This window comes from Chaetodon trifascialis, chromosome 19 (assembly GCF_039877785.1).
Source record: "Chaetodon trifascialis isolate fChaTrf1 chromosome 19, fChaTrf1.hap1, whole genome shotgun sequence".
In the NCBI taxonomy this organism is placed as follows: Eukaryota; Metazoa; Chordata; class Actinopteri; order Chaetodontiformes; family Chaetodontidae; genus Chaetodon; species Chaetodon trifascialis.
In genome coordinates, this window is record NC_092074.1 from 6,805,367 (window position 1) to 6,830,153 (window position 24,787).

Below are 24,787 nucleotides of genomic sequence, written 5' to 3' on the forward strand. Positions count from 1 at the left end.
TTTTGCTGCTTTGTAGAATTCAGTTATGGCAGTTTAGCACCCTCGTACATGAGGTTGGAAATGAAAAATATGAACACTGAACTCCTGGTTTGTCGCTTTAGATGAAAAGCGATATGAAGGGGAGAGAGGGCTTTGTTGTAGATCGGATGCGTTGTTTTGATGCCGGCCCACACAAACACACACACACACACAGACAGCACACACTCTGCACACCCGTTAACAGCAAAAGCCTTGAGGCCATGCAAGCGAGATGCAACAGAGCAGAATCCATCCATACAGTACATCTACATTCAGGTCAGCATCTGTGTGTGTGTGTGTGTGTGTGTGTGTGTGTGTGTGTGTGTGTATGTGTGTGTGTGTGTGTATGTGTGTGTGTGTGTGTGTGTGTGTGTGTGTGTGTGTGTGTGTGTGTGTGTGTGTGTGTGTGTGTGCATGTGTGTGTGTGTGTGTGTGCATGTGTGTGTGTGTGTGTGTGTGTGTGTGTGTCTGCACCACTGACCATTCTGCAGTGCTGGCTGTGAGAGTCCCCGTTGCCTCCCCAGACAGACAGACAGACAGACAGACAGACAGACAGACAGACAGACAGACAGACAGACAGACAGACAGACAGACAGACAGACAGACAGACAGACAGCTCGCCGTGCAGAATGATAGGAAGGTAAATGAAGCGACAGACGGACACTGACATCATCTGGCCAACAGCCTGTTTCTTTTCTGTGAGGAAACATATGCCGCCTGATCACAGGAGACAAAAGACCCGCAGAAGAGATGGAGACACAACGTTAGATTGACAGGGAAGATCAGCTGTGAAAGAACACCTTTTTCCAGGAGGAGTTATTAGGAAAATCCTAATACTTTTGAGGGGTGAGAGAAACAGTAAAGCTGATATAGAGAGAGTTACAGATTGACTCCCATACAACCACAGTTTAGACAACAGGCAATATGGTTGAAATCAATATCACAGTAATATGATATTGTGATATTTTCACAAAGCTCAAACAAAACTTAATCCGGCTGTCTTCCACTGTTATTCATTACATCAGGCCGGCACTTGATATTTGAGGGTTGCATTACAGATTATAAAGGCTACAGAGGAACATTGTGATTTATGAAACTGAGTTACGAATGTCACCAAGATACACATATTTTACTGTTGAAAAATACTGTGACACTGTTTCTGGCTGTTTATCAGCTCCAATTTTAGCTTCTTATCCAGCAACATATTCAGTAAATAGAATTTTGTGAAACAATACAACAATACCATAATATAATCACGGCATAATGGGTGTTCTGCTATATTCCAAATATACAAGGCTAGGCAGGGAAAAGTTTTAAAGATTTAAAGACGTGGATCACAAAGTTGTGAGAGAATTTCCCATCTACAATACTGACTTGATGCTTCATTACTATTAGCAGTACACAATTTGAAAAACTCAAGCTCGTTTTGATCCATATTTGCAGGCCTCTCTACATCCCACCAGTCATGATACAAAAAAGTCTATAAACGCTAATAACTCCAACAATTTGATTAAAAGCTTCAACTGGACAAACATTGAAAAAATCATGTGGTGTTCCTTCACACCAAAAAGTGGCGACCCAACAGGGCTGCTGGTGGTGCACCGCAAAGCTTACATGTAGCCCTCATCATAATATTGCATAACATCTCTCTCTCCCTCTTCTCTCTCGATATGTTCCTCCTCCTCTTTCTAAGCTGCTCTCTCATCCCTCGCACTCTTTCTCCCTCTCGTTACCCTTTTCCTCTCTCTCCTCCCTTCCTCTGTCTCCAAGTGGGCTTGTGGCTGCCATACACCAAAAATAGCCTTTGCCATCTCGGAAGCTCTCACGCCATTCTCCATCGCTGTCACAACACAGGCACACACTCAGAGAAACTCTGTGTATGGGGTTTAACAGCATGAAACAGTTTGTGCTCACTTGAAAAGACTTCTTCTTATGAGCTACACTCTGCTCAAATATAGACTCTTTGTTTAGAGCTCAGAAAATTAGAGTCACATGAATGGTAATGATAAACTCTGGACAAAATGACTCACTCGTTATGATAGTGAGTCCTTTACAATGTTTGGAAAGCGCAGAGGGGGGAAATCTGACACTGAATTAGCAGACTGTAATTTTCACAAAGACAAACACTGTTTTTTCCACCGCAAATTTTTTCTCCAGTCTTTCAGAACAGAAAATTGGTGTTAATTGCTGAGAGTGTGTGTCAGTGTTTGCAGACGAGATGCATCCGAAATGAGCTGTAATGGAGACAACTGACACATAAATACACTTAGAGAGGCAGAGAGGAAGACACATGGATGCACAGAGGCAGAGAGAGGGAAACAAGATGGTTGGATTTATAAGAATGAATTGCTTTTGACCTGCCATCCGCTCTCTGGCCTCTTTGCAGCATCTCACGTGGAACCTTCAAGATTGAGCTGTGTATAGCCATTAGCACATCTTCTCTAACAGTAAATCTCTTATGATGGTTGAATGGTGAAGGCCAAAGGCCAGAGAGCTATTAGTCTCAGTGTGCACGTTTAAAATCCTGTAGCAGTAAGAATGACCTTCATCTGGTTAAAGAGGGTTCAAGCTACCACGTCAGCAAACATCCACCCATCAGGAAGACACTGAATTCCTATCAGGCTGACCTCTGACCTTCATGTGGAGGCAGACAAACAAGGAGAGAATAGCCGGAATAACTGGAATAGCAGGAATATGATTACTAGTCAGAATTTTTTCCATTTCTATTGGAAAGATGATGACAAATAAGTTGTATATTCTTAGCAACACAAGCTACATAATCATTCAAAATAGGATAAGGTGTATAGTGATACCTTAATTATGTTGGCATACACTGTAGTGGCAGTTAAGAGTACATTCTGCCAGTATCTCAGTGTGGATTTCAATATGCACTCAAGGTCGAGTCAGGTCATCTTTTCTTGAAGTACTCTGTAAATAAAATGGGCCTTGTTAATCAGTGGAGTGGCCCTCCTCTTCCCAGATTGTAGTGCTTTGGAGTAGGGCATTATTAGGTTAGGAGCCTGGCTTCCCCTTTCTTTCTTTCTGCCCTGCTCACCTTATCTTTTTTTGTCTAATTTTTACTCTCAGTCATTCTTATTTGTTGTTGTCAGCTCATGTTTTGTCCGTTAACTCCTTGTCTCTCTGTCTTTCTGGCTAGCCAAGAGTTTGTTGTATTTTTAATCAGTAGCCCAACATATTAACAGCTGAAGGAGCAGTTTGGCGTTTTGGGGAATACACTTACAGGCTTTCTTGCCAAGAGTTTGCAAAAAAATAGAAACAGGGAAAGCAGCCAGCCTGGCGAGCTCCAAAGTTGATATTAATTTACAGCTAAATATTAGAAATTAACAAGTTAAATCTTGTTTGTTTAAACTGTACACAAACGTGTACAAATGTAAACGTAAGCTTGCGTTGAGTTGAGTTTACTGGCATTGAGTTGAGTTTACCAGCTTTTTTGGCCAACCAACAACTTCCAGAAACTCCAGTTAAGGTTAAAGAAATGAAATATAACTTATTAATGAATAAAACATAGAGGTGCTGCTCAGCAGATTTCACAAACTTTAGACAGAGCCAGGCTAGCTGTTTTCCCCCTGCTTCAAATCTTAATGCTAGGCTAAACTACCTGCCTGCTCATTCTAGTTTCATATTGAGCATATCAATCTGTTCTTTTATGGCTCAGCACAAATAAAAATAAAACTAAATTGAAAAATGTAAATGTTCATCAGAAGCACTAATCAGCCCTTGCCTATTGCGTTTGGCTGCTTATATATAAAGCTTATATATAAAGCTATTCAATCTAGTTACTACACCTCTGGCTCTTATATTTGGGTGTTCCTCAGGGTTCTGCATTGGGTCCACTCTTATTTTCACCTTCATGCTCTTGGACTGTAAAAGCATCTGCTCTTCTGGTGCTGGTCCTGTCTCATGTTTAAATAAGTACTACAAGTTTCAATACCCTCAGCATAATCACTCCTACTTGAAGCCCTCACAAATGAGAAATCTAAAATGAGGTGTAGAAAAAAGAGAAACCCTCCTCAGGCAAGCTCAGTCATCAGAGTGGGCAAAGTGTTGGCACCTGTTAGAAGTGGATAGAGAGAAAGGCTTTTGCTGTTCATCTTAATGCTAAACTGCACAATAAACTCAGAGCACTGCTCATTACTTACAGCAGTGTGTTTGTGCTGTGCAGGTACTCTCAAATTAGGCTCTTGAGCCATGAGAATGCAACTCAATCTATACGTATTTGCAATGACCTCAGGCTTAGGGTTCTGCATTAAATTTAGATCCTTGACTTTAATAAATGGACTCAGATATGAGGAAGATGATATAAACCCTGTAGACATCTTGCGGGTGCTTTAGCTCAGATGGAAATAATGTTGAGGCAGCGAGGAGGAGAAACACATGAATGTTTGCATGCAGATTTAGAAGTACAAGGTTTTTTCTTACACATGCACACACATTCAGACGATTGAGCAGCCATGAATGATCAATGAGGCTGAGGAAGAATAACTGAGGAGGATCGATGAGTCATGTGAATGGAGGCACAATATAAACGATGAACCATACTGCAGACATGTGGACAGAATGGGAAAGGAAGAGATTTTGTGTTGCTCACTTTTCCCTTTTTTCCTGACCCCTTTCTTCTTCTACTTCCCTTCCTCTCTGGTGCCGTCTTTTGGCCCAGCTGCCGATTGCAGGCCGATTACACGCTTTTTAAAAGGTGGTTTCAAACTGCACAAGCTGCTGTGGATTTATCTTGCCAAGCACTTTAGAGACGAGCCATTCTGGACACACCGCTGGCAAGTGAAGATAAAGCGAGCACGTCCTCACTTTTTCTCTGATATTCTGCCTCGCTTTGAATTGCGTCACAAGGAGGAGAGGGTAGCCCTCAGGTCTACCTGCCAAACCTGGCAGTGAGTCACGCTCTGCTTCCTGCCCTGCCTGGCTGCTTTTCTCTTTCTGATTTAGATCAGAGTCGGTATCAAAAAGGCAGAAAAATGGCAATGGTGGACGGCACTGAACATGACATTTTTATGTGCTTCTTATATGTGATAAATAACTTTTTTAAGCCTATTTCAGCACCACCATGGATAGTCACTGGTCTGGCTTGATATGTTGATGATTGGGATGCTGCTATGAATATATTTTGATGTATTTACCTCTCATTGCAGCCCTCCCCTGCTCTCCCTCCTCTAATCATTCTTTCCTCAATGCCAATACCTATTCTCCTCACCATCCCCTGAGGCATGATATACATTTCCACACTCAATAGTGCCATCTGCTGTTGTGCTGTCATTTACACCCCTAATGCAGAGTTAGTGCTGCCAGATGGGTGTTTTGTAACCACAGATAAACCAGGGTCAGAGACAGGTCTGCTGCAAATTCCTCTTAAATCACAAGCTTAATGACAGTGTGCAGTCCAGGAATCAGGCTGATTCCTGGACTGCTCAATCATGCATAATAGACAGCAGAATGGAAGTCTTGCCAACCGTTCATAATATATTCTTTTAGGCAATCTGCTGTATGGGTTGCATGTGGTGTCAGAAAGGAGGACTCCCACTCTTCAATATCTGCTTCCCACCTCCAACACACACACACAACCAGTACTTGTTACACTTATCACTGGCCGTTTTCGGTTTAATCACGTGGCCCCTCTTCTTGAAATCCTATTTTTCTCACTGAATCAAATGCTCATCCCTCAAGACCAGAGCAATCTTACAGACCTTGACCATAAACAAAGGTCGCACGTGTCTTAATGCAGTCTGACTGCTGCTCAGATAGATGCCTGCCACGTTTGACTCCTTGTAGCACCTTTGTGTCTTCAGTCGTGCTGCATTCAGGTCATATTTTTCCACCTGTAATTACGAGTAGCTGAGTGGGAAAAACTGCCATCAACTTGTAACTCAGAGTTGTAGATACCAGGAATTTTTGAAACAGGCAAAATCTCCCACTTGGTGAAAAGAACCAGACACTGTCGCCTCACAGCTAGAAGGTTCGAATCCCGCTGTGGGCGCTGGTGGTGTGTCCTCCACCATGCCTTCGGTGCTGCTGCTCGAGGAAAAAAGGGGCCTTTCTGTGTGGAGTTTGCATGTTCTCCCCGTGTTCACCCGGGGTTTCCTCCGTAATAACCCCCACTAAAAACATGCAAGAAGATCACCACCTGACCAATGGTGACGAAAAAAGGATGGGTCCCCGGGCACCAGCATCAGCTGGCAGCTGGCAGCCCACCACTCCTGGTCTGCCGCGGAGGAACGACGGACCGAGGATGGGTCAAATGCGGAAATATAATTTCACGAGAAGCATGGCGTGTAGTGTAACTCACTTGTGTGACGTGATAAATAAAGTACGTTTCTTCTTCTTCTTCTTAAAAACCATTGGTATATTGGATCCAAATGCACCACTGCTAGCAGTTCCATCAAAATGCAATCCAGAGTTAATACTAATATAAATCAGCTATCTTAATAGGACTGTGACTACAAGGTTAGCTGTGAGCGGCAGGCAGCTTCCAATAGTGCATGAACACTATCAAGTCGGGAATATGGAGTATTTTTCCTGATCTTCCCATTCTGCAGACATTGTATCCTTGAGTCTCGCTAAGAAAATTCAAACAGAAGCTGAACACATCGTTTTAGTTGAACATGCCCCCCTGACAAACTCCAAAAATGTCTCCATATAGACACCACTGACTGTCCACGTTGCTGACAGTTGACTGCTGTGTTTACAGTACATGTCAGGCTGAGGTGTGTGTGGGCTGAACACAATGATGTAATCATTTTTCATGCATTTTTGGGAGGCTCTAGATGACAGAATTACTGGATTTTATCTGAAAAAAGGAAAGCGATTCTCCTGAACACTGCAGACTGGGACTATCAGTTGATACTTTAACAGTGACTGCACATGTCAGTCACTAACTCTAAAAAACTGGATTGAGTGTTAAGCTGATTTTTGAAGATTTCAGTCCTGATTGATTTGGCGACACCCGTGGTTACCGTGGTAACAGCAAGTACTGTTTAATAGTCCAGCCAATGCTCCTTGAGCAGCTGCTTTGTCAGTAATACAACAGAGGGGCATCTGGTGTATCTGTTTACAGTGCATCCAAACACAGTCACGTTGTTTTCATAAAGAAAGTCAGTCACTAATCTGCCATCATGCCATGAGAAACCACAATCTGATTTAGAACAAAGTCAAATGCTTATTTCAGCAGTTATTGTTAGAACTTGTTTACCTTTGATGACACTGATATCACAGCAGACACCCATCTGAGAGTAACAAGGGGATGATTAAAAATGCATTTTACTGAGTAGAGGGAGGGTGAGGGAGTGTGTGTGTGTGTGTGTGTGTGTGTGTGTGTGTGTGTGTGTGTGTGTGTGTGTTTTCTATCTGTGCAGACCCTGGAGGCTTGGAAGCAGTAGCAGCTACAGCAGTGCGCTGGCTAAGTTTCTGTTGCTGCCTGGCATGTCACTGAGGGTTTATGTAAGAGCGCACACAGACTTCATCTCTCTCTCTCACACACACACACACACACACACACACACACACACACACACACACACACACACACACTGTAAATACCCCAGCAATGGATTATGCATGTATTCCCTCTCTCTCTCAATTCTGCTCGGTGAAGAAGCATCTAAGCGATGCTTTGCAATGCAAACAGCCATATGCAGTGACAGCCAGTGCTGTCAAGCCATGCTTCTGCTTGTGTGTTTCTCTAAATAGGCTTGACTGCATCTGACAATGTTAGCAAAGGGATGCATGAAACATAAGGCATTATTTACACAGCCCTCTGGTGCCACAGTGGAGTGACAGAAACCGTAAGAAACAAGTAAAAGCTAAAGCCTCACTTTTGAGTGTATGGCTAACGGGAAAATACAGACGTCCAAAGCTTTGAAGGGCAAATTACAGTCTCAACGTGACCTCTGAAACCTGTGTTTGTATGCAGGCGAGATGAATAGCAATGACAAACCTGCTACACATTGTTGATAACAATAGAGGCAGTGTCTCTAGGATCCCCAAGCAAGGAGAGATGACCTTGTGAGCTTCATGAAAGCTGAGAGGAAATATCAATAGGCTTTAAACCTTCAAGTCATGATATACTGTATTCTCTTTTATTCTTTTCTCTGACAGTTGAGTTTTGGTGGTCAGTGTAATGATGTTCATCCATGGTCAAAAATTATATTTTATATTGTACAAATGAGCTCTGAGGCTCTCAAAAGTATGAATGTGTATGTATATATACTGTATATGGACGATAGAATCAGACACTATCAGTGGAAAATAGAGGTACACAGTACAGAGCATGTTATCGCCGTGGCAGCGTTCCAGCACGGGCATCGTGGGATAGTGACAGTGAGCGTATGAATGATCAGCCATGGGTCATCTTCTGGGATAGGGTGTTTTGGCAGGTCTGCAGCTTTCTTTCCCGCCTATTGGCTTCGTCAGGTGTGATTAATTACGTTAAGTTATTTGATCAAGCTAGAATCAATGAAAAATCAAAAGCTAAAAAAAAGACATGTCATTTTTGTCAGTGATAGCTATTAGAAATATTTACATTTACAAATGCCTCACTGCGTAGTAGTTTTAAGCTAACAAAGCTACCAAAAAGTAGCCTGCTGTGCTCCTACTAATAACAACATTCAGCCATTCCATCAGGAAGACTGTGAAATGTGGTTGAAAGCTCAGGAAAAAGTTAGAAAGTGGACCCCGATGTAAGGCGAGGCTGCTTTTGGCTGCTGATCAAAATGAGAACTATTCGACATAAACCTTGCCTTACCAGCCACCTGTTGCTTTATGATAAGGGGGTCTCAGTGGGTGGAGAAATGCCCTTAAACTGCATCTATCAGATCTCAGATTACTGCAGGCGGCCTCGGTTCAGTTCCCTTTGTTTTGTTGTTTTTACCATTTTTTTTGCTTTTTTGTAAGTACTCCGAAACCATTAATCCATTTATATGCAGTCTGCAGCTCCCCAAACTGCAACAGAATGTACATATAGTAAATAAATCTGATCACATCTAAATCCTGACCCTTGCGAGCCCATCACTGGAAGCTTTTAAGCTACAAGATGTCTGTCCAGCTTAGCTGTTATCTGCAGAGCTGGCAGCGCGGGCAGGCCAACTAAACACAAATCTGGATCCAGCACTGCTGTTACCTAATTCTGAAGTTATTTTCAAACCAAACACGAGTCATTTGTCGCTCGTTACTGATGAGCCCCTCGTTTGAGGATTGATGTTGAATCACTACTTTGTGTTTTGAGCTGTATTATTTATCTGCGCTATGATCTTGCAGCCAGTCACTGTTCTGTTAGTGTGAAACAGCCTTCATTTAAGTGTGACTGCTGAAATGTCTTTCTGTTTCCCTCTTTCTCTTTTTCCTTTCCTCTCCTGTCTCCTTCCTGTTCTGTCTTCTTCGTACCTTCCCTTGTTTCCTCTCTCCTCTCTGGCTTCCTCTCTTGCGGTTTTGGATCAGCATGAGTGCCAGCTTGCAGGCTGATTACGAAGGCTTTAATGTTCCATTTAACAGCGGCATGTTTTGGGTCGTGTGTGCGTGCGTGTGTTTGTGTGTGTGTATGGAGGTTGGGTGGGTAGGCCTCGCCACACGCTCATTGACACACACAGACACGGTAGCATTAGCCTTTATTAAGCCAGCTGTGCCTGTCCGCCTGGCATTCAGCCTGTCCTTTGATGGCCGACTCCAAACAGCCATATCAAACAGCCATAACAGCAAACTGGAGCCAAATCAGAAGAGGAATGAGACTTAATGGAAATGTTAACAACCTAATATCCATAGCTATAAAAGCGAGGAAACTGCAGCTTCAGGGTTTGGTTAAGTGGTGATCGTGTGCCATCTAGTGAAGGTTTTGTTTTTCAGCCTCGACGGTTGCTGTCTATTGCTCTGACATCTGACGATGCTTCTGCCTGTGACAAAGACAGACAAAAGGAACCAAAGGAACTCAGATGGAGGAATTTCACAGTCTCATCACCCTGCCCCACTTTCCGCCTTTCCTCTCTCCGTTTTTACATAACAAAGTGTTTCATAACTTGCCAGATTGTCGAGGAGCCGCAGTGGCTTGCTCTCCCCCTCCCTCCCATCATCAGCATCTCTCCCGCATCACTTTTCTGACACCTTTCCTCCTCCCTCTCACCCCCCTCCCTCCCCTCGAAACTCTTCCTTCCCACATTGCCCTGTCCGTCCACGTGCCTCCTGCCGTCCCTCGGGTGCTTGGGCAGATGAGGCGAGGCAGGGCCATACGGGGGCAGGAAGCAGCGCTCGTGGGAAGGAAGCCACGTCGCATTTGTGCAGAAAGCATCAGTCAGCACCCTGCTTTTACACCCCCACCTCCCCACCTGTCCTGAGGGGGCTTCCTTCTTCAAATTAGTCTTCTCTAGAGAGGGGGCAGATAGGGACCTGGATGAGGGCGGGAGCAAACTCCACTGCTGTCACGCTCCCTCTAACACTTTCTCTGTCACACTCGCTTTAGTCTCGTCCATCTTTCCTGTTTTCATTCTTCTCCTCACCTTGTTGCCGCTGACTCTCTCTCTGTCTTCCCCCCATCTCTTCTCTCAGTTAACTTCTCGCTGCAGTCAGATCAGTTTGCTACTGCAGCAGAATTTACATGGGTGGGACCTTATTGCAGATGGGCAGTTTTGCAACCCGAGCTGACTCTCGGCGTCTAACCCTGTCTTATTTATCCTCCTCCCTCCTCTCTTTTTTTATCTCTCTTCCACTGCACTCTCTCCCCTCCCATTAGAATTCATGGCCTCGACTTCCCCCCCGTCGTGACTGCAGACGGTTTGTTCGTGCTGGGGCGGTCACTCTTTGGAGAGGCTAAGGCAGTGTCCTCGCCTTTTTATTTGAATCTGTATCTCCGCACATGGCCAAGGACACTGTGTAGAACAGTTTTATACCATCTGAAACAAAAGTGCACATGCCTCGGATTTGCTTGCTGCATAAACATGCAGTAGATTGTCTCCCGGCTGTTTTCAAAGTTTTGGAGTTTAAATCTGCTATAATCAAACTCCTCTTATTAATAATCAATGGACTGGCTATGTGTTATGTGAAAGGGGTCACTCTGATGACACCACAGATAATCACCTGAATTAATATACTCAACTTCGTTTCTAGATGCAGCAAAAAAGCTCTAAAAAGTCACTGCAGGCTACCTGTCGAGCACCACTCAGCAGACAGACAAAGGTAGCAACTAGCTGGTGAATATAGTGGAGCATTTAGAGGCTACAGCACATGAAATTTCACTCTGGAGCTGGTGGAGACCAAAAACAGAGCTAAAAAGGAGTTACATACTGATACATCGGGTGATCATATCAACTTAAATGATGATATTACGTTCAGAACTTGTTCTTTCCTTTCAGTTGTTAGTTAAACATTTTCTAGAAGCCTTTCTTACTCGTAAAAGTTGACTTCCTCCTGAAAAAGTACATTAATTCTCATCTTTTAGTCCACATGTCAGCACAGGGATCTGATGACATTTGCTGAGACTCAATATTAAAATGATAAAGGTACTTCATTTCTCCTGAGCTGATTCAACATGACATAATAGATCCATGTCTGAGCCATTCACTGATTTTTTTCAGTCATTCCTTTTATGCAAAGATGTCAAATTTATAGTTTATATGCATAGAAAATAAATTGCAAGACATTTTCTCAAATGATAAAACGGAATGGAATATCTCTTCCAGTTTGTTGTGTTTCCTTGATGAAAGCTGCATCTGCAACACAAGTCCTCAGAGAGCAGCCTCGCTCAGCTTAGATTACCCATCGGCTCTGAGAGCGTTTACCAGAGAGGTCAAGTGGAAGGTTGAATCTAATGAATCGCTCGGCTTCTCGCGGCTATCCACAGGGTTCACGGTCTACAGTAGACAGGGGCTCAGTGGTCATCCACAGAGTTACTGCATTAACCTCCGACCTTGTGTACATGTAGCGCAGTTACGCAGTGATGGCTCGGACTGGAGCTGATCCATAGTATTTTGTGAATTGTATGGTAGAGTCATAGGGCTGTACACTTTGACATCACTGCACAAAACAGAACTGGGTGCAGAAAATGTAATATTTTGATGTGTTACTCCATTTTCTGTGCTGCTGTCCTGTTAAATCCTGATACTGGTTTGGAGAATCACATCAAAAGCTAATATTTTGTATAGGGAGTATTTGGTATTGGGGAAAGGGGAATACCCATCTGACATCCAGCAATTTCCTGTTTCCACACAAATGATAAGAAAATGGAAAAAACTTAACGAACATGTTGAAATATATTTTTAAAAAAGATGTAGGCCAACAACTTTCTTAAAACATACAGCTGTTTGCGTGCACCATTGGGACACACTGAAAGCGTACTGTAATCACTATCACATTCAACAGTAAATGAAATGCGTCTATCTCAGAGCAGTGCTGAAGACACACTACCATAATCACTCAAAAAAATCCACCTGAAATCTCACACCAAGTTTGTGAAAGCTTTATGAGATCTTTGCTTTTTAACTTTGAGTGATCAGTGACTTTAGGTCCACTCTTCTTTCCCCTAGCCTGCTGCTTCTACGATGTCCGCCCTCCCTCTCACTCTTTTCCTGATATTTTAACATTGAACTCCTTGAATTAAGAGCTTATTTCGACCAAGCCGGAGTTAGTGGTCATTGTTGGAATGGTTTCTGTAAATGGAGTCTGGTGGCTTTGGTGAGAGCTGCTTGAAAAAGAAGAATCACCAAATAATGCGCTAAAGTGGTCAGGCTGGGAACCAATAGGTTTACGTATATTCATCCTTGTTGCATTAAACGTTGCTTGAAATATGATAAATGGGTTTTGTAGCTGAAGTTGTACCTTAAAAACAAGCACAGTTCACAGGATATCCTGGGATAGAAAATGTTTGATTTTCTGGAAAAATATGAATTTGGTCTTGTGAATTTGACTTGAATTAAAAGTAAGTTTAACAAGACTTGGAGTCTTTAGCTTTGCTAGTGGCTAGTCAGCAAGCTAACATGCTCAATATGACTTACAATCATGACGTTTAACAGGTATAATGTTTACCATGTTCACGATCTTAGATTAGCATGTTAGCATGCTAGCATTTGCTAATTAGCCTTCAACTCAAAGTACAGCTGAGTCTGATGAGAATGTCATTAGTTTTGCAGGTATTTGTTCATAAACAACAAAAACAAATTACAAATCACAAAAGTGATTACAAATGATCAAAATTAAATTTGATGAGTTCAATTGAATTTCATAGTAACACAGTGAGAAAATAGGCTGCTAAGAGCCATAGGACCCTTTAAAGCTGAGACTTTATTTAGCCCCATGGTATGCCATATTGTGACACCTCAGACCTGCATATAGACACAACAAGAAAGTACTGCAAAGTGAAGCTGTGAGGGAGGAGGTCCTGTAACTGGAAGAACCATATTCAAGTTGAATGTGTCAGGATGCATCCGGTGCATGAAAGGTTCCGTGAGTGGATAAAAGGCTCCTGGCTGCTGTAGAGGGCCATGCAGAGGAAGGAAAAAACAGCTTCCCTTCAGGAATCAATAAAGTCCACAATGTAATTGTTAGCACCTATTTCTGCTCAGCGCCACCTGAAGTGCCCCGCCCCCACCCCCGCCTGCGACCACTGCTGGCAGAACACACACAGCCCAGTGAACCACCTCACGTACTTACCTGGCAAGCTAACTAAGCTAACCACCGTCACCTACCTGTCCAACAGAAAACAGGCTAACTCTGCGTCGCTCTTCATCCCCACCCTCTCCTTCAGTGCTTGCCAGCAGGTGAAAGCCAACCCCATTCTCATTTTGGAACAAGCTTTGTCTGCTTGGCAGTTGGACTCACTGTATTTGCATTTTTTCAGCGCCGCGTCCGCCGCTTTCATAGCCTCCACTTGCTGCTTACTGTCTTTTCTTGGTCATTAACTTTTTATGAAGTCCCAACCTCATCAGCGCATTGGTTGGTGGCTACACACCCACTGCCAAAAAGTTGCAGCCCAGAAATCCTAAACACAGCAAAATAGGAAAATACAGGTCGTCTGTGCAGATACAGTCACTGCCACATAATTCTAGTGGGTCATAAGTGCATGAGTGCATGAGTCTTTATACAGAATTGTTTATGGGAAAGTCCTGCGTAGTACACCATTAAATTGGATCAGAATAGGAAATCAAAGTCCATTGAATTACTGAAGGTAATGAAGGTCTATTGATTTTGAATGCAAAGATCTTGCATCATTATGTTCCCAAATAACACCATCTGTTTTCATTAATCTGCCCGTTTTTCACAAACTACAGCCTGATCTGGCAAAGTGTGCCGGTGGCCTCATTCATTTTCAACCACGATCTGCATCACCAGAAATATGACGCTCTAATCCCCAATGAATCACTTTGGGCCACGTTTCATCACGATTTGCATGCATATTTTGCAGGTGTAAAGGAAAATGTGCTGTATTTTGACACCAGTTTCTTGCTGAATATTGATGTTTCCTTTTGGGTGGTGGTTGCATCACAGAGAGATCAAGCTTAAGACTGTGAGTGAAAGCAAGGCATCACTGCTGGAGGGATTATTAAGAAAAGCTAGCTTTGATAGACTTATGTTTCTAATCTGCTCCCTCTTCTTTCATTCCAGTTCTTCCCTTACGGCGACGCGTCCAAGTTCGCCCAGCACGCCTTCAGGACCTTCGACAAGAATGGCGACGGCACCATCGACTTCAGAGAGTTCATCTGCGCGCTGTCCATCACATCACGAGGCAGCTTCGAGCAGAAACTCAACTGGGCCTTCAACATGTACGACCTGGATGGAGACGGCAAGATCACACGGGTGGAGATGCTGGAGATCATTGAGGTATCACAGCAAGGAATAATAATGCTTTTAGGGGGACGAGCAAGTTAAAAGAATTAGGAGTCTTGATATTTTTGATGCATCTTTGAGTAGCCTTGTTGAAATTATCAGCAAGTTTTAATTTAGCATTTTTAAAGGAATAGTTAAAACCCAGCTAGCAGCATGTTTAGTTATGACATGAGAGAGCTATCGATCTTTTCATCTAACTCTCGGCAAGAAAGCAAATTCCCAAAATGCCGAACTTTATTTTTAAGGTTCTCCTGCTTTGTTACGTGGCTGCAGTTGGCGAGCAAGTGATCTGTTGCCACATGTCTCGTGTGCTTTTTAACCTGCTGAGTCACAAGGATGCGGCACTTTGGATTTTTTTTCTAATTAGTGAAAGGTTATACAGCAGAGGACTGAGCCTGCGGGGCCTGACGAGACCCTAATTAGTCATACACAGGAAAAATATGAAACAACAAGCAACAAGAGTGCACGTTGAGAGCAGGCTCATTTAGAATTTGGGGCACTTAGTCTGATACATATTATAGTATTCAGCCAGAAGAGGAGATTTTCATGTTATTCAGCAATAAACGCATAATCCAATATCTTCATGTGAGATATGGTAAGATGGTATAATATTCCTAAAATTTCCCCAAAACATTTACAGTCAAAAACAAAACAGGCTGGCTGATATGCATTCAGCATCTGAGCAGTCCCACTGATCTGTGCTCAGTATAAATATAGAATTAAATAATTCATGCATGTGTGGATGCTGCAGAGACTGATCTTTCACATTCTGTTCTGTCATGTGGAGGACATCAGTAAAAAAAAGAAAAAACTAATAGCACACACTGGAGTTTCTGTGTGTCCTTATTATTATTTGAACAGCACATCATGTTTTCTGTGAAAGTACAAACTCCAAGGCATCAAACAACGCCAGAGAGAGGCTGAAGCCGAGTGGCGAGTGATCCAGCTGTGCTCCATCTGTGCTGCCGTCAGACGGCGGTTTAGACGAAAGGAATCCTCATCATATTTCCTCCATTCCTTGATTCCTCTCTCCTTGTTTCCTTGCATCACTCAGGAAAAGACACAAGCGAAGGAAATGTGGGTGCATTAAAGAGACTTTAGCTCTCTCTCTCCCCCTGCAGGCGATCTACAAGATGGTGGGCACTGTGATTATGATGAAAATGAACGAGGACGGCCTGACGCCCGAGCAGCGGGTGGATAAGATCTTCTCCAAGATGGATAAGAACAACGATGACCAGATCTCGCTGGAGGAGTTCAAAGAGGCGGCCAAGAGCGACCCGTCCATCGTATTACTGCTGCAGTGTGACCTCCAGAAATAGGCCGGAGGGCGAACGCAGCGCTCCACCAGCCGCCACGGACTGCACAGAAAGAATTTCATGTTCCATTCAGTTTGCAGCTATTTCCACTGAAAAAAAATATATGCTTGGACTACCTTTCAATGGATCTGCTTCTTGTGTTTGAAACACTCGTGTGCATGAGAATGTTATTTGCTATAAAAAGATCTACACACAACATATAACAGTGTGCGGGTGCAAGAGTGCAGGTGCACACTCACACCACAAACACACTCACAGTACATATACACACACACACACAAGATATCTCACTACATATGAACACCTTGCACAAATAATATATATATATAGATATATATAAATATGAATATATATATTTAAATTATTCAAAGATCAACTGCCAAAATGTGAAGTGTGCAAAATATTTTCCATACAGTTTCATTCTACTGGAGCTTGCGCATCAGTGATGTGCTATGTTGAATTTGCCGCTACTCTATTTATCGTTGCGCGTTTACTGACGCTAGCTGTATGTGTTTCATAATACTGAGTAATGTCGACTGAACCAAATTCCTATGATAATGTATCTGCCTCCAATAAGACACTCCGTCCATCCTCTCAAATATTAGCTCTAGCAGAGATGGATTAGCGTTTGTCCAACTTTTCCTTACAAAAACATGCTTGTACTGTCAGTAAAGAAATTGTAAACGTAGTTAATTTGCATGCCTTTAGGTTCTGCCTTAAAAATCTCCTCATTTTGCATCCTGTAACTGCAGACAGAAAGCCTTATCAAAGCAGTGAGACTTGGGAGAAACCGTGAGAAAAGGTTTTTACCGACTCGGGAGAAAAAATCACATTGCAGTAGGTCCTCTACAAATGTTGTCGTATGGGATGTAATTTTTGTGATCTGTCGAGAAGTTTCTTTTGACTGCTTTAACTGTGGGAGCATGTTTCCTTGTAGAGTAGCTGTAGTATATGTTGCTGAGAACTAAATCCCTGCCCCTGCGTGTTTAAACACACTATCTCATGACAAATGAGCAGACGTTGAATGTGGGGGAATCCATCATTTGGAACCAGGCGTAAAAAAGACATGAATTGATACCTTTTTGAAGCAAACAGAGGCAACTGAAATCAAGCATCATCCGGATCCCCTGGAGAATGAGTGAATGCCGCTTCCCTTAGCTGGTGTTAGACTAGATTAGAAGGAAGAACTAAGTATTCATCTATAGTTGGAGAGCATTGTTATCAAACTTATTTATGAGAAACCATCACATCCACAATTTTCCACCTAGCCTGCGGGTTGCATATCAATATGTTGAATTTAGAGGGTTTTTTTTAGACTTTTTTGAACATTAAAGAGGAGAAGAGGTACGGTCTGTGCAACGTTTGAACTTTTCTGTTTGTGTTTTTCAGTGGAAGTAAGTGAATGCTATGTAGTGAGAGGAGCAGTGAATGGCGTTTCATTATACACTGTAACTAGTAGAGGACAGCCCTTACTGTTAAGCCATGTTTTTAGTAGGTTGGACAATTCGCCCTCCCTGACCCTCGAAGTATTTCTCTCTTACCAATCAGTCAATCTTTTTGTACTTTTTTACTCCCCTCTCTCACACATTGTACACGTACAGATACATACTAAATGTAGAGAAGTTCAGTGTGGTACCTCTTAAAAATGATTTGGAAATAACCCGTAAGCCCAAGTACATCACCTGGCCCTGTCTGAAAGCATCGCAGACACTTTCCAACCTGAATTAACACAACCGGGCTTCTAAGAGCTTAAGGAGGTAAAAGGAGATGAGATGTGCCACAACATACAGTACTGCAGTAAAGATCCAGCATGCCAGTCCATCGTCATCTCTCAGCTGTGTGGCTCGTTTCCAATCTGAACTTCTTTACATGAACATCTTTGGCCAGACAATGTTTCTAATTCCAACTCCGTTGTTACTATTATTGCTATCAGAATACCAAATGTAAGCAAAGGCAAACGTGTACAAGGATTCTTTTGTAGCATGTATTGTGTCCCTGACGACATGGCTGCACTACTCCCTGTGTTGTGATTTAATCTAATAAAAGGAACTCTATGGGCTCTTGTCTGGTCTCCTAACTCAACAAACCATCTCTTCAAGCAGTGTCTGTATATAGCAGAGGTACACCAAGACCAGCAGCGTCTGATAATGTCTGCTTTTAGCTACTATTATTGTTGATGCAGTAATTTCACCGATTTCAACTGTTATCCATTACTTTTAGCTTTGCTTTTCTTCCCACTTCTCCTCTCATTTGCTAAGTAGAATCTCTATGGCAACATGTCTTTAAGGTCTTACAAGTGTCAGTCGGGTCAGGAGGATGTGCGTCCTGTGCAGTCAACCTATCGCAGCTGTGCTGTGGCACACTAGAAAAACTGAAAAGGTAAGTGGCAGAGATAAACAGCACATTGACAATAACAGCTTCCCCACAAGTATTTCTACTGGATGTTATTCTTGTGCTTCACTACATTTCAGAGGGAATTATGAATTTCACACTATCATTTATTTGACAGCTATTGTTCCTTTGCAGATGTGGTCTTTCCAAATAAAACTTGCGATCAGAGCATAAAATATAACACCTGATTATAGATTAAATGACCCAACAGAGTAGAAGTCAGTTGAAATTGACCCCAGCTGACAACATTAAAATGCTGTTTCAACATTATGTATATGTTATGTATAATAATAATAATGATAATCATAACAAAGCACTCACAGGGGTCACTTTTCTGCATAATGAGTGCATAAAAAATGCTGAAAGTGTCCATTACAATTTGCTCAAGTACATTGTGAGGTCTTCAGATGTTCAATTCCCCTTGGGGATAAATAAAGGATTTCTGATTCTGTTGTATTTTATCTGTCATACAAGACAATCAGCAAATCTTCGGTATCAATAGTTCGTTGATTTGTGGTCCAAAGAGCGACTGCCCTAACAGCACAAGCAAACCTGCTTCCTTCTTTGATTTGTTAGTGCAAGAGGTAGAGCCAGTACTAAAGGTTGTACTGCTGAGCGATAGAGATAATATCCCTGTTCAACCACTAGATGTCACTTTTGAGTGAGACAGAGTTGTTTTTGAAGTGGCGGTATCACTTCTGTACATGGAGTGGTTTTATTTTCTGTGGATACATCATTTGATGGATTTACATGTGGCAGAGATAATACCAAGTAGCGCCAACTTTTTCTTATTCTATATATAAATACTTCAGTACTGAGAGAGGCTGCTCTGTTTACCCATGACTCTATGGCACAATATCACTGATTACACAGGGTTCACTTGAAGGCCTGTGGCCTCACTGAGAGACGGCACACTCCACAATAAAAACCCCAGAGACCGCACCGTCACAAGCTGTTTGAAGCTTCAGGCAAACCAAGGATCAGCAAGCCCCTAACTCCTGTGCAAATGTGGAAAATGCATCTGGCCTATTGATCTAAATGGGTTCATGCAGAGGACAGCACTTCCACTACATTAAATCTACTGTAAGTGAAAAGGCAGAAGACAGGAGCTTTTAGAAAAAGAACATTTATTTTACAGAAAGCATTTACTTCACAGAGTCAGTGCTGATAAACTTGATTTGATATCACACACTGCATATCCACGGTTGGCTTTAAGTTAAAAGATTATTGAAGTCTGAAGTAGAAGTGACAACAAAACTGAAAACAATCTGCTCTAGCATATTTTAACATCTTTCCCAGGGTGAACACTATGACCAATCACCATCTAGACCCTGTTGCTGAAGAGTTTATCCCACCTGTCAATCACTTTAACAGGTACACCAACCTAAACTTTTGAAGTCCTGTCCTGAAATCAAACTGAATTTTCAGAACCAATATTCTATGTGAACGGCATTCAGCTGTTTCCTGCCATGATGTTAATTCACATACTGCCAGTCTAACCAGCCTTCTCGAGTACTTGATGATGGAAATTATAGAACAAAATATATTTTCTGACTCCTCATTTCAAATATCATTTAAAAATAACATTTTGATAACTGCATCAGAAAATCAACACCAACATAAAAAGGAAAGCAATTTTTGTAAAGGTACGAGAAAAAAGATGGGGGGACGGGGGTGATGGATGGGGTTTCCAGAAAACTACTTTGGAGGGTCTGTGTTGATGCCGTATTTCTCTTTTAGAAGCTTCAGCTGTTCCTCTTTCTTCTTTGTGTCCATCTTCTGGAAAGCCTGTGAAGTGACGATAAAACAGGGAAAGTTATAAATTTGCAATAACTCAAAGAAAAATATATGATTGTATTGTCTAAAGATCCAAAACCTGTATTTTATTTCCCCAAAACCAGTTTTGTTTGACATTTACTAAAGCATATTCCTGACTGCTCTTTGACCTTGTGATGCACACAGACATTGTAATGCTCATACATACTCTGTTTGCATTGTAGTACAGGACCACCAGGTAACGGTTGCAGACATTAAAGCCTGACAGATGGTCACAGGCGTTCTTGGCGTCAAAGATGTCTTCATAAACCACATAGGCTGTCCCTCGTGTTTCAGGCGTGTTCCCTCTGAGAAGTACAGAAGAGCAAAACACACAGGAAGTGACTACAAGACCAATATCTAGAGTCATGCAACAGAAAAAGACGTTTGGGAATGGAACCAAAACAGTTTAGAATCTATTTTTATGTGAGATATGAAAATGTATATGTGGGCAATGTTGACATTCCCTTCTTGCTAATCTACAAATCTGTGAAGCATTGACAGTTGCAGACGCAGTCGAAAATAAGAGATAGGACAATGCTAACTAACTTACCTAACTCATCAGTCTGAGCAAAATAATGTGGAGGGAATTCTAACTTTGTATTAGGGCTGGGCGATAAAAACGATAGCGATATGTCTCGCGATAGACACTTTATCAATATCAATATAAAATGCGTTCGATAAAACATTCCATTTGTTTTTCTTCGTCGGAAGAAACCTGAAGTTGCGAAGCGAGGTTGGTTGCATGAACAAAGGCACTCGCTCTCAGGTAACCGAGCAACATAGGGAGTAATCGCTAATCAGTGAGAGAGACATGCTGACACGCCAATCATGTAACATTATCATGTTCGGTTGCGCCATCTCGTTGTCTCATGTTTGATGCTTCGCGAGGAGTGAGATGAGAAATAGAAAGTGAGCGCTGCAGCGAGCGAAGAAACTGTCGATAGAACAGGGAAAGTCAGCTCGTCATTATGGAGTTTTTTGGATTTTATAAGTCGGACCGTCGTCAGACCAATGTGGTCTGTAACTTATGCAAGACTGTCGTCCCCACCAAGACCTGTAACACCACAAACTTATTTAATCACCTTAGCCGCACTCACTCTTTGGAGCGCAGCCGTATTCGCCAACGTCTGCCAACCGCAGCACCGCCGCACAAGCAGCTGACCACCATGCAGAGGTATCTGCTTCAGTGCCTGATGACAAATCATCTAAAAGAAGACGTAACGGAGGCAGCGGCATATCATATAGCCAAAGACATGCTTCACTGAGCACTGAGGAGAAGCCAGGTTATAAACATCTCTTACACGTGCTTTTTTTTTATCTTAAACACACTTGCAATAAAAATATAATTGAATAGTTCATGTATGTTTAGGCTGGTTTTATAGTTCAGTCAGTGTTACTGTGCTGTCTATCATGTTTGTTTGTTTGTATGTATGTTACAGATGTCAAGTTTTTGCTATGTTTCCAAAACACTGCACATATCTGAAAACATTTTATTCAGCAGAAGGTGAATCAGCTTGTGAACTTTCTGCACTAAACCTGCAGGAAAAAAGTTCTCAGGTTTCTCTCTGTTTACATTTTTACACTTTTTTTTACATTTATTATTTGAGTGTTTTCCATGGTTGTGTTGGCATTTCCCTTTCTGAGCTGAGGGGATTATAATCAGAGGAAGGTTCAATTTAAAATAAAAATGTTAAAATTGAATGCAATTTTCTCCTGGTCCTTATTTTAAATAGGTCATAAAAAATATCAATAATTATCGATACCGACCAATATAAAACACTTATATCATGATAGAGTTTTCAGCCATATCGCCCAGCCCTACTTTGTATCCATTTAACTTTGAGAATGGCACTGAAAAAGCCTCAATACTTTACAAAGTTTGTGTGTATGTGTGCTATAATATCATTATATGTTATAATAACACAATCTATTCTGACCAGAGTCAGTTTTATATGTAATCCTAGATCTGAGGCATGTCTGTCACACTGTCAAATATCTCTATAAATATAAACACTTACGTTCTGATTTGACGTATTGGTCCATACTTCCCAAATATATCATACATTTCCTCAGCTGTGATCTTGTAAGGAAGGTTCCTGACATACAAGATTCTGTTCACCTCAGGAGGTAATCTTATCTGTAGCACAGAGCAAGAGAAACACAAGTATTAAACATCTTGTTGGACAACGGGTTAAACCACAGAGAAGTCAATGGAGATGCAGTCTGAGCCTTTAATAACAGACAAAACGTCACGACCATTGCTGAGGCCATTCTACTTAAAAACTCAAGTGAGGCCACACACGTAGGATCCTTTCAGTGTTTTTGAATCTAACATGGACACTGACGTCAGAGATCCTTTCAACTGCTACTACTTCCATTTGACTCATTTATTTGACATTAACGACGTTATCTCCTGGCCAACAAAGTTTCCCAAGGGCCATATCACCATCCTATACATTTAAATAATTTACGTTATTATGATTAAGAACCAATAACTTGTCTTAGCGAAAACATTAGCAACCGACGTTTAACTCAGCGATTAACGTCGTTGTTAAAGTGGACATATCGCCACGTTTCTAAAATAAAAACTTAAAACCCCCAGATGGTCCAAAATGAGTCATCTAAATACGTTGATACGTTGTCTCAATAAAAAGTAAGAAGACGCTAAGTTATAATACTGTGTGATTATGTTCAATTCTTTAGCATGCTAACAGGCTAACCGTATGCTAACACTACCTGACGCTAGCTTCTAACCGAACAAAGCTAATATTATAAGTTACATACATCACAGAATAAACCACTTCTCACTTCTTCACACTTACGTTAGCGCGTTTTGCTGCTTGCATAGCCATGGTGAAATCTTTTTAAGCGTAAATACGACTGCTAAACAACAAACACGCAGTTCCCCTGCTCTTCACTATTCCCGTCAAAATGGCTGCTGCTAACTGGTGACGGACTTCCGGTTTCCGGCAGAGCAACTACACCCAAATACGGCGTACTGCTGCCCCCCGCAGGATATTTTGGATAAAAGCAGCTGAACTTTGAGAGAAATATTACCTCAGCCACTTAATACTTAATTTCTTTTTCATTTTTGGAATGAGGGGGTGGAAATTTGACCGTACCGTCTACCAGACTTTTGCTAATATTAATTCAGAAATATATCACTTCTTTAACTGGAACACTTTCATATTTAAGTAGAAAAGGGTGCCTCCTTAAACATTTAGTTGGCCCTGGTACCTTAGTGAATACATTAATTGAGATGCTTGATATATTTTTTTTTAGCTGTATCATCAGCTAGCTGGCAACATGCTGCCTTGATGCCTTGAAAGGAATCATTATGTATATGGACATTATTTGCATGATTGAAAGGAACAAAACTGGAGCTGCAGGATCTCCTTCTTTTACACCTCAGGTGTAGATTGATTACAGTATTTCACTTCTACACCAGTGATTCTCAAGGATGCAGACAAGGCCAGCACTGATGCTAAAACCACCAAACTCTGTAACTTCTGTGTTTACAGACAGCAGTTTGTGTATTCTGATTACATCTCTGATGACACACATTTTTAGGCAGTGCAGCAAGAGTAGAATCTTTTACAAAAATCAGATACCTACAAATGACACTCTGGCTTTCAGAAATCTCTCACAGCACATGAGCAGGTCATTTTCACAGAAAGCATTTTGACATTTCACGGCAAGAATAGCACAGGTGTAAATAATCAAATGAATGATGACTGAATTCCATTTAGCTGCGTTGGTTTCAGGTAATGTGCATTCTGGCTCACTGCCACAGCTTACTGAGACACCGAAATAGAACAGAGCCATTGTTAATGTTATTAGTAACACCTGTGCTGTTCCTGCTATGACAAGGCAGTATATGTGCTGTGAAAAAGGCTCGTTTTAAGGGTCAATCACGTCAAAAAATCCCTAAAGAAAACTGTACAAGAAAGTGGACATGATGCCAAGCAGCCTCAGAATCTGCTCCCAAGTGCAGCAACAGTCACTGCCCCTCCATCTACAGCCACAGCACCTCTATCCAAGGCAGCTAAAGTAGGGCACAATGAAGCACAGGGCCCGCAGCCATGCAACCTGCAGTCTCACCACCTGCAGCTACATCCCCAACAGCCGCACCACCTGCAGCACTTGTATCCTCAGGAGCACCAAGTGCCACATGCACACAAACTGAAAAAGATAAATGTATGTTTTTACAGATATTTCATTATTTGCCTGCAAAGACATATTACTCCTTGTACACTATTAATTACTTAATGTTATCGAAGAGACTTCAGGACATGGACAGGCAAATCCAGTAATCTAGCAGTTTAGTTTTCTCTTTGATGATTATTAATGTAAATAATTTCAAGTCAGTGAACATTAAGCTGAATCATTGAGGAGGCGAGTAACAGATTAACTAC

At 41.9% G+C, this 24,787-nt stretch overlaps 2 protein-coding genes across 2 annotated transcripts in view; one reads left to right on the forward strand and one right to left on the reverse strand.

Annotated features, from left to right (window-relative positions):
- vsnl1a (visinin-like 1a) overlaps positions 1-18,222 on the forward strand; it is a 30,115-nt gene extending 11,893 nt beyond the window's left edge. Inside the window, exons 3-4 of the mRNA XM_070986818.1 lie at positions 14,626-14,841; positions 15,969-18,222. Of these exons, the coding sequence (XP_070842919.1) occupies positions 14,626-14,841; positions 15,969-16,166 (414 nt within the window). The 3' untranslated portion in view covers positions 16,167-18,222. The remainder of the gene's footprint in view (positions 1-14,625; positions 14,842-15,968) is intronic.
- A 1,446-nt stretch (positions 18,223-19,668) lies between these two features.
- sf3b6 (splicing factor 3b, subunit 6) lies at positions 19,669-23,319 on the reverse strand. Its single transcript, XM_070987294.1, has 4 exons — positions 23,195-23,319; positions 22,391-22,509; positions 20,539-20,677; positions 19,669-20,342 (listed from the first exon to the last, which is right to left on the reverse strand). The coding sequence occupies exons 1-4, from the start codon at positions 23,222-23,224 to the stop codon at positions 20,253-20,255; spliced, it is 378 nt and encodes a 125-aa protein (XP_070843395.1). The 5' UTR covers positions 23,225-23,319; the 3' UTR covers positions 19,669-20,252.
- Between the last annotated feature and the right edge of the window lie 1,468 nt (positions 23,320-24,787).

Bases quoted from the DNA above. Each gene is read 5' to 3' on its own strand.
- sf3b6 (XM_070987294.1), bottom strand. From the start codon at position 23,224: ATGGCTATGCAAGCAGCAAAACGCGCTAAC. The intron at 22,510-23,194 runs GTAAGTGTGAAG...TCTGTGCTACAG, and splicing joins AAGCAGCAAAACGCGCTAAC to ATAAGATTACCTCCTGAGGT. The intron at 20,343-20,538 runs GTATGTATGAGC...GTCACTTCACAG, and splicing joins TGTACTACAATGCAAACAGA to GCTTTCCAGAAGATGGACAC.